General features: G+C 45.4%; 1 protein-coding gene across 3 annotated transcripts in view; it reads right to left on the reverse strand.

Annotated features, from left to right (window-relative positions):
* The window catches only part of CFAP44 (cilia and flagella associated protein 44), a 64,348-nt gene extending 55,848 nt beyond the window's left edge, over window positions 1-8,500 (reverse strand). For 2 of the 3 annotated variants that reach the window (XM_025199612.1, XM_025199610.1), the window contains exons 1-3: window positions 8,473-8,500; window positions 4,283-4,435; window positions 1,135-1,260 (exon numbers count right to left, since the gene is read on the reverse strand). In XM_025199612.1, the coding sequence (XP_025055397.1) occupies window positions 1,135-1,260; window positions 4,283-4,435; window positions 8,473-8,494 (301 nt within the window). In that variant the 5' untranslated portion in view covers window positions 8,495-8,500. The remainder of the gene's footprint in view (window positions 1-1,134; window positions 1,261-4,282; window positions 4,436-8,472) is intronic. The other variant, XM_025199611.1, reaches the window with a different exon arrangement.
* Window positions 8,501-9,652: the final 1,152 nt, after the last annotated feature.

The raw sequence follows: 9,652 nt of genomic DNA on the forward strand, positions 1-9,652 counted from the left end.
TCCCAAGCTTACGTGTCGATGTTGAGGCCGGACATACTTTGACATGGCTCAAACTGCTCCAAAGTGTATTGCTTTGATTAATTGCATGCGTAGATGCACCCAGTTAGATTTAAAAACTAAGCCAAGTCAGAGGCTTCAGTAGATATTGGGGGTGTTGGTTGTAGCCCTATTGGTCTCAGATCCTCAAAGGGAATTTACAAAGCACTTTTCATAGACAAGCCAATGAACTTCACTTCATAAATCTATTAGATACAAAAAATCATGGAATAAATATAGACTTTGGATTTATGGCACAGTATAACCTTCCTGCCATCCAATAACCCCAAGTAACCACTCTATACTTTCCCTGCTGCATTCTATCACCTGTGGATACTCCCCTCCTTTGTATCCCCCCTCCTCCTCCCCCCTCCCACCAACCTGCCTCACCTATTAACTCCTATCCACTCTGATCCTCCATGCCAAGCATTTGCATTTCACAGACCTGCATTTTGCATATTGGCTTATGGTTCTATTCAAACCATAGAGAGTAGATACAGACCACCAGACTTTCCCCATGCCTCAGAAAGGACACCTGAGCCCAAAAGCTTGCAAAGAACAATTTTTCCAACTATTCAGTTGGTCTTGTAAAAGACATCGCATTTACCCAAATAGCCTCAGTAGATATTGCACATACGTCATTATACTAAATAATCAGTACAGGCATTCAGTTCTTTGCTTACTTGCATATGGCAAGGTCCCCTGAAGTCCCCTGAAGACTAACAAAGTCTTACTGATGACAGATCACTCTGGACAGTTTTTTACTGAAACTTTATGTACTAAAAAACAATATCAATGTGAATTCTAGTCAGTTACAACAATGAAGTAAAAATAATTCCAAGTTTGGTTCCTCAAAATGAATTCCCTTTCCCAATTTTTGTGGATTTACAAAAATCGGAGTGAAGAGAGACTGTGGAAAGAAAAAAGTGGAATGTGCTGTATGGTTAGTGCTGTGAAATGCAAAGAGCATGCCAGCAGGGGGAAAAAGCAGAGAAAGATAATTAATGCAATTTGGATGCAATGGCTTACAGCGGTAGGCAAAAAATGCAGGAAGTAGCAAGATGTTTAAATCTAAATCATGTGTTAGACAGTACTCACGCATAAAACTGCTACTATCAGATTCACTATTTTCCACAGACTTTTCTATACCTTCTTCCTCTCCCTCTGGCGGTGGTATCCCTCCTTCAACTGGTAGTTCCTTTGGAGGACTACTTTTGCTTTCCTCTACAAAGAAAAATTAGGATAATTTTCACTTCTTAAGACTGGATTCCAACAGACTGTATTTACCTATTTTGCTTGTACTTGCTATGATTAGAAAATAAAGCACATACAGTTCTGAAGCATTACAATTCCTCCTGTCTTGCAATGTACTTCCTGTTATTCAGAGGACATTTCATTGATTAGAACTGCTTTACTATTTAGAAGAGAACATTCTGAGAAAAAAAATTGCATCAACAGAAAGAATGAAGTGAAACATCAAGAAATAATGTGACAAAGCTTCAGAAAATACCCTCAAAGAGCCACACCAGGCTTATTGACAGGCCATATCTTCATGCTAACATCATATACTGATGCACAGAAATAGCAGCTGGACCCAAAGTACCTAGACAAGACATATCTATGAGAGTAACAATTTAAGCAATGATTAGAAAAGGGTTAAGTAACCGAGGGCTTTGAGAACAGCCTTCCAAAAAAAAAAAAAAAGGCCTTTATTGCAGCTCCGACTGGAGAAGCAGGTCTAACAAGCATGGGATGTCAGAGAAGTGATCAAGAGAGAGAACTTCTGGCCACATAAGTGCACAGCTCCTGCAGGTTGTGCCATTACTGAGCAGGATCAAGGAGGAACTGGGTGGAAAGTTCTAAGGGAGGAGAAAGAGGCAGCTGGTGATTCACATTTACTGGTAAGGAGTTGATGAATTGCATCCTGGTCACCACTACTTTTGTCTAAAAAGACAAAAGTCTTAAGAGCTATGCAAGTTCTTGACTAAATGCTTAATGTACTGCCAACCACTATGCCACTGGGATACTGAGAGAATGGGGAAATGATGTAATAACTGGAATATATTCTCCCTGTAAACTTGGGAAATTCATCCTACCTTCTGCTGAAAGTTCAAGTCATCTCAGAGTCCTGCTCTCCAGCATTCTCTCCAGATTCAAGTTAAATCACAGTCCCCTAGCATCCCAAGATGCTTTGCACCTTTCCTGCAAACCCCTCTCCCCCTTGTGGGGTGGGTGGGCTAGCCTTGGCTGAAACTGTCTGCTCCAGCTGAGCAGGGAGGCATGCTCTAGTGCCCTTCAGCTTCTGGCCTAGGCCACTGCAGGCATGTGGCTGCATTTCCAGAATCAAAAGTGAATGTCTGTTCACTTGCTTATCGGTTCAATCTACGCAGTTTAGACTAACCTGCAAAGACTGAATTGATTCAGCCTCAGGCTTTTTGACTGTCTGTACTTAGTCTAGATATGTAAGACTTTTCCCATCCTGCCTGATTCTCCTGGTTTAAATTCTCAAGTGTTTTCTCATCAGATCTCTCTTTCTCTGGGTTTTCCCTCTCTCCTTTAAAAAACAAGAGCACACCTTACAGACAGATCAACAATGTCAGTAATATATTTCTATATTTACTCAGATTATGTGTGCGCATGGTTACATTCCCCATAATAAAAAAAAAATCTTGTTAATCTTTTTAGGTGATCTAATAGGAGGGTTATAAGTTTCATAGCATATGCTGCCATATCTCATGATTTTACTGCAAGTCCTTTACTACTGGGTATTTTTTTCTTAAAGCTGCATTTCCTGGGATCGTGAATCACTGCTTCCATTTAAAATAGTAAAAAAAGCTTCTAGTTGCCACAAATGCAGAGAAAGATCTGAAACCATGTTTGCAGAAAGGCCAAAAGCCAAAAAAAGTGGAAACTGCAGTTACCTTTTAATCACAAGATCCTTAACCAAATCTCACTGACCCTGTCTAATGATTGCTGAATCTTTGAGGCTGGTAGTACTGGAAAAAGATCTCCACTTAAAGAGCCAAAGTGAGTCAAACAGATATCTCTAGACTTGTTAAGAATGGGGAGTCCAGAGACCTGAACTCTAGCTCCAAACCTTCCACTGCTTGTGGTAAATTTGTACCAGGTACTTCATCTCTGTTGGTCTCAGTAAACATTACGATACCTATTTGATATTTAGGTAGGGAAGGGTTTTAAAAGTCCAAATTGGTGCAGCTAAATACAAGATTTTGGTCTGAGTAGTAGCAGACAGCACTACTATGTAGTCAAAAGGTGACATTTAAATACTAACTCATAGATGTAAAATGTAATGAGAAGGTTCAGAAATGTTGTTCTCCCTTTGGTCACAAGCCCAATGCCTGCCCTGAGGTTGCATGTACATTCAAAGGTGTGATTATTTAATAATGTGAAAACAAATTTACTGAGGCAACATCTTATTTATTTATGTTACCCTCCTGTGTTTTTCCCTTTTCTTTACTGAAAAAGTTAATTAAATGCAAAAACCTAGATAAACACAATACTGAGGTAAACACAGTGCTGAAGCTGATATTTTAAATGTGTAAGAGTCAGCAAATTAACCAATCACAATAATGAAGCCTTCTATTATTTTTTAAACTAAGCATATCTTGCAGTTAGGGCCAAAGAGTGAGAGTCAGAAAATCTGTGCGGGTGGGAGATGTTGTCTATTCCTGCCCCTGCCACTGCCTGCCTGTGTGACCTTGGGTAAGACACTTCACCTTTTAATGCCTCAGCTCCCAGGAATGCAAATGGAAATAATAATACCAACTTCTATTCAGCACCTTGAGAGGCTCAGAAAAAGGGAGGCAGAACCCAAAGTTTATAGAATTACGTGTTTATAGTAATAATCAGTGATGAGCTGAATATGGAGTAGAGCAGGTCAAAGCTATGCCAAGCTTGTCTGATTTAATTTCTGACTTCAAACCCACACTTAGCCAACAAACCGTTTTAGGTAACCTGGTGGCTTCAAAAGGTTTTGACTAAAATCAAAACTTACACAATCTCTGGATAGGCACAGAGGCCATGAAGTAAATCAAGCGCTCTTGTAACAACGTTTGTAGAAATGGATCTGAAGAGTAATAGAGCACCCTATATCCATTCCCTTATTTGACGCATAGCGTTAAATTAAACATTCATGTTTATAATGTTCAGAGTTTTTCCTTTGGAAAGGAGACCTTATCTAATGACCAAAACATTATATTACTGTATAGTGGAAGCTTTTACTCACCTTCTGTTGAGGGCTCAGGCACCTTCTCTGAGACCAACTCTGCTTCAGCATCTTTGGAAGTGCCTGACTTTCCTCCATTTGCGAATTCCTGTTGGTTGAACTCCTCTCCAGGTACCGCAACTTCAGGGCTGTCTTTTGCAGGGTCTTCTTTTTCTTTATGAACAAAAGCAAGCCATTGAGGCAAATCACTACATGTTCCTTTTAGTCTGCATCTTTTATTAAAGGGCCGCTACAATACTAGCTCACAGCGCTCCTAAAGGGCAGAAGCAGGTGCAAGCAATGGAAACTCTGCAGAATTTAAACTGTCCTTCTTAAAAGAATTAATCTTCTAGTAATTTTGGTGACAAAGAAAATCTTCCACCTGTGAGTCTGGGCAGTGTTGTTTACAGCTTTGCCAAACAGCAGCAAGATGAAATTAATATGACTGGTCATTTTCTTGGCTGCTATTGAAAATCCCAGTGAGATTATAATTAGATTACTCATAGTACTGCACTGTATTTATAAACCTGTTGCTGCTATGGAAAACTAAAGCAGCAGTATATGTGGATTCTGGGGCTGTTTATGAGGGAAGTTATTCACCCTAAGGCACAAGTATAGCAGAGGAGAAATCCTACCTCCCCCTCCCCACAACCACAGAACATGGGGTGAAGAAGTGTTGCATCCCCTCCTTCTCACAGTAGTCAAGAGGCTCTAGAGCAGGGGTGGGCAATTATTTGGACTGGAGGGCCACTGAAGGAGCTTTGGCGATCTGTTGTGGGCCGGGGGGTTGCTGACCCAGCTCAGCGCAGTTGGGGTCGGGGGTTGCTAATGTGTTACAGCGTGGCAGGGTGGGGGCTCACCTGTGACCTGGCATGGTACAGCAAAGGAGGGTGTTGACCGGCCGCGATGGGTGGGGAAGGGTCATTTGATCCTATTCAGCCCCAAACCCGTCTGTCCCATGCCCACAACAGAGAGCTCTGGATGGAGTGGGCAAGCGGGGTCTCCATAGAGACTGGCCCAGACCCCCATGGGCAGCGCACACTCAGCTGAGCAGGTGGGATGGGACTGCAGGCGGGTGGGGAGCAGTCCAGGAGTGGGACAGGCAGGCAGGACCGGAATCGAGGGGTGGTGACCATGTTCAGCCAGGCAGATGGGATGGGGCCATGGGCAGGCAGGGTGAGACATCTGGGAGTGAGAGAGGCGACTGAGGTTTGGGCTGGGGCTGGGATCATGAGGCAGTAACAGCATGGGCCCAGGGTCCAGGACCCGGGGCAGAGCTGTTATCCACTCCCTGCATATCCCTGCCCATAGAACCAGCGCCTATCGCAGGGATGTGTATCATGGCTCTGCCCCAGCCCCCAGGATCATGGCTCTGCCCCAGCCCCCAGCCCCACACTGTCACTGCCCCACAATCCCAGCCCCAGCCCTGCCCACCCATCCCACTCCCAGATGCCGCTCCCCACCCACCCATGGCCCCATCCCATCCACCCTGCCAAGAGCACCCAGCCCATGGGGGACTCAGGTCAGTCTCCATGAAGACCCCACTTGCTTGCCCACTCTATCCAGTACCCTCAGCTCTGCATGCATGGTGGACTGGCAGCGGCAGCCAGGCAAAGTGAGCCACCACTGCTGGGGCTGTCAGGAAGCCGAATCCAGCTGCTGCGCTGCCCCCACACCACCACATGCCCAGGGGTGGCGGGACTGGCCACACATACCACGGCCCAGTCTGTCCCCCATGCCCGGACCAGGTGGGTCTAAGAAACCTGCTGCGGGCCAGATAGAATTCCTTGGTGGGCTGAATCCAGCTTGCAGGCTGTACTTTGCCCATCCCTGTTCTGGAGAGAGCAGCAGAGATGGAAAACACTTTCCCTTTCCTAGGGGTTGGGCTTTGAATGAGCAAGAAATCTAATCAGAGACTGAGATACAAAAGATTCACAGATTCACAGACATTTAGGGCTGGAAGGGACCTTGTGAGATCATTGGTCCAGCCCCTCTGCTCTGGGCTGGAAAGACTGCTAGGGTCAAATAACCTCAGCAAGTTGTGCATCCAGTCTCCTTTTGAAGATCTCAGGGTAGGTGCCTGCACCATCCCTGCTGGAAGTTAATGTGACCAGACTCTGGAATAGACTGTGAAGAAGATGGATAAGCCAAGCAGGATTCAGGCACAGCAGCCTTGTACAAACCTCTCCCTTTGCAGTAGAGGAAGAGAATAATTGGTCACTATGAACAGTGGTTCTCAGATTCTTCTGGGTTGTGCATCCTTTTTTAGGTAGGTTATATTGCTGTACCTGTATGATTGCACATTATAGATAATAAAGAAGTAAAACTGTTTCATACTGTAAAACTTCTGCAACAACCAGTATTATTCTTCATTTTTTCCCCTTTCCCTCCTTTGCCTGCATTTGTATGAGCCCTTTCCCATCTTCTGCTGTCCTATTCCTTTCTCTTGTGAACCCTCTATGCATGTGTTGCAGTCCCAGAGCTAGAATCACCCCTGTGTCAGAAAGACCGCATTAGCGGGCTGCCTTTGCACCTTGCTGATGTGTTACATATGTATAAGATATTTACATGTTAAATAAAATAGAATTTATGCGCAATTCTGACATTAGCTGCTAAAACTGTCTATTCTCCACATCATCCAGATGCTCTTTTGTCATATAAGCCAAATCCTCAGCTCTGTTAAAATCTGTTGGTGTGAATAAAGGTTACTGTCAGGCCTTTTGTGAAGAAGAAACACAGAACAGGTCACACCAACACAGCAGTTACTCATTAACTTGCAATAAAAAGAACAACTTATAAAGGATCTTAATATATAGCAGTGAAATGTAAAACTGCAGCTGCAGCAAGTAATAAAAGGAGCAGTTTTTGAACGTGGTCATGAGAAACAGCAGGCACAGCTTGTTTCAGCTAAGTCAAGAGGAGCTGAAAGGCAGCCGCAGGTCAGATGGAAAGTCTCCTGTGGTGCCCTACAATTCTTCCTGCAATCAATGCATGACAAGACAATCAGATGGAGCCCAACTTCACAAGAATTGCACTAGCTGTGGGATGCAGCTCTTTTTTCTGAATAAGAGTACTTGCAACTTGTGCCCTTTTAGGAAATCAGATAACAACCCCTGACAGAACAAGTTGCAAATACAGCTATCAGTTAAGACAGAGACTGAATGAACTTTGGTAAGAGAAGGGCTTGTTTTTCAGGCATGCCTGCCTCCTTTAAGGCAAGGAGTTGTTTTTTTGCAGTTGTTCTAAGGAAAAGTTACAGTGCGTTTGTGTTTATATATATATGTACAGCAGGGAATGGGGGGGGGGAGGGTCGGTTCACTATTATCTGGTTCCTAGTGAATGAAATATTAACCGTAGTTCAATTTCCTTCTGCCTTTGCACTGTGGCTCAGGAGAAGGCTTTAAGAAAAGATACTGGGGAGAGGAGGTAAAGAGGGAGAGAACTCCTTTTGGGATGACCAGGCTGCATATGCAGGGCCATCAAACTTGAGCTGACCCTCCCCATTTAGGAATAGTTTTCTGCTCTTGTATTTTGCGTATGACTGCAGTTCTCTGACAGACTGCGCACCGCCAATTTAAAACGATACAATCTTAAGTACCACCAGCAAATTTTTGTCACATAAAGTAATTAAAATAAATCTGTTAACACGTACCACTGACAGGTTGTCTGTGTACCACTGGTGGTACACGTACCACAGATTGGGGACCACTGGGATACGGCAATGTCTTTTGATTTCTTTTTATAAGCATAATCCTTCATTGCAAGGTAGTATTTACTCGTGATAACTACAGGGAGGTTATTTCTCTACCAGCAAGTGGTTTCAGTGCACTGCTGTGTGCAATACCAACTTGCGGCTCAGTTTATAACTAGACGCGCATATGGAAGCTCCAGGATAGAAAGGAGATCTATTACAGAGATTACCGAAAACCCTTGTTTCTCACTCAAAAAAAATGACATGTAATGGGGAGCCGAGTTTAAAAAGTGCAATGAGCTCAGAAAGCCCCTGGGGCAGCAGGGGCTGGATCCCCTGCACGGGGCACCCCACGGGAGCAGGAGGGGGCGGGGGGCGGTCCCCCGTAGCGCACCGCTCGAGGCCGGGTCTCCTTATAGGGGGCGCAGTGTGGAGCAGGGCGGGCCCCCCTGAGGGGGTGCGGAATGGTACGGCCCTCTCCCCCGTGGGGTCCCCCCACCCCCACCCCGGCGCTCGGTACCTGCGGCCGCCGCCGCCTCCATCTCTTCGTTTACCCGGTTGCTAGGCAACCGCTACAGGACCGCGGCGCCTCCTGGGAAATGGAGTCCGAAACCCAGCCGGCGCGGGTCCAGTGCGCATGCTCCGGCGTAGCGGTGGGGGCTGGGCCGTGTTGCTCTCAGCACCCTGGGGCGTGGAGTCTGCCTCCTGGGGGTGGGGTGGGGCGGGGTGTGTGTGAGAGTGAAAGAGAGGAGTGTGTCATAAAGACACGTGTATATATGTGTAGGAGAGACAGGTGCACGTGTTATTAGGATGTGTGTGTCATGAGGAATCGTGTGTGAGAGATGGGTGTGTGTTTCAGGGCACGTTTGTGTGAGATGGGTGTGTCTCATTTGGATGTGTGTGTGTGTGTGGGAGTGACTGGTGTGAAAGATGTGGGGGTGTCAGGTCACTTGTGTGAAAGATGAGCGTGTATTGGTAGGGGATGTGTATGAGGGAGTGTCATTAGAACAAGATTATGTGTCGTTAGGACGTGTGTGTGAAAGGTGCATGTGTCAGGATGCACATGTGCATGTGTCATTAGGACACTTGAGAAGTGTGTGTGTGTCAGGATATGTGTGTGAGAGTGGGTGTGTATCATCCTGTGTGAGGACATGTGTCATTAGGACATGCATGAGGCAGGTGTGGTGTGTCAGGATGTGTGTGTGTAACAGATAGGGGGTGTTTCTTTAGCAGGCATAAATTGTTGTTGGCCCCATCTGTGACTTTTAGCCCCAGATACAACCAATTGTTTAACATTCTGCCAACTTTCAGATCTTAGCGCTTTTACAATGCGCGCGTTCTCTCTCTCTTTTACTAGGCAAAACACTCTAAACACTGCCTCTGGCTGCCTGCCACCATCTCCTGCGAACCAAGCAGGGTGTCTCTTAAGATCTGATAGCCTCTCCTTAGCTTCAACTTCTAGGATCTGTTATAGCAGTGAAGACATTTCCCCCCTCATGGATATGGGCATAACCTTAATTGAGCTCTACATTGGAGTTGGGTGCAAAGCTGCAAGCAGATTTAAGTCTGTGTAGATACTTGAGCCCTCCCCTCCCTTCATTTGGTTCCAGTCCAGCTCTGCTTATAGATTCATAGATGTTAGGGTCAGAAGGGACCTCAATAGATCATCGAGTCCGACCCCCTGCATAGGCAGGAAAGAG

This window comes from Alligator sinensis, unplaced genomic scaffold (genome assembly GCF_000455745.1).
Source record: "Alligator sinensis unplaced genomic scaffold, ASM45574v1 scaffold343_1, whole genome shotgun sequence".
Classification (NCBI taxonomy): domain Eukaryota; kingdom Metazoa; phylum Chordata; order Crocodylia; family Alligatoridae; genus Alligator; species Alligator sinensis.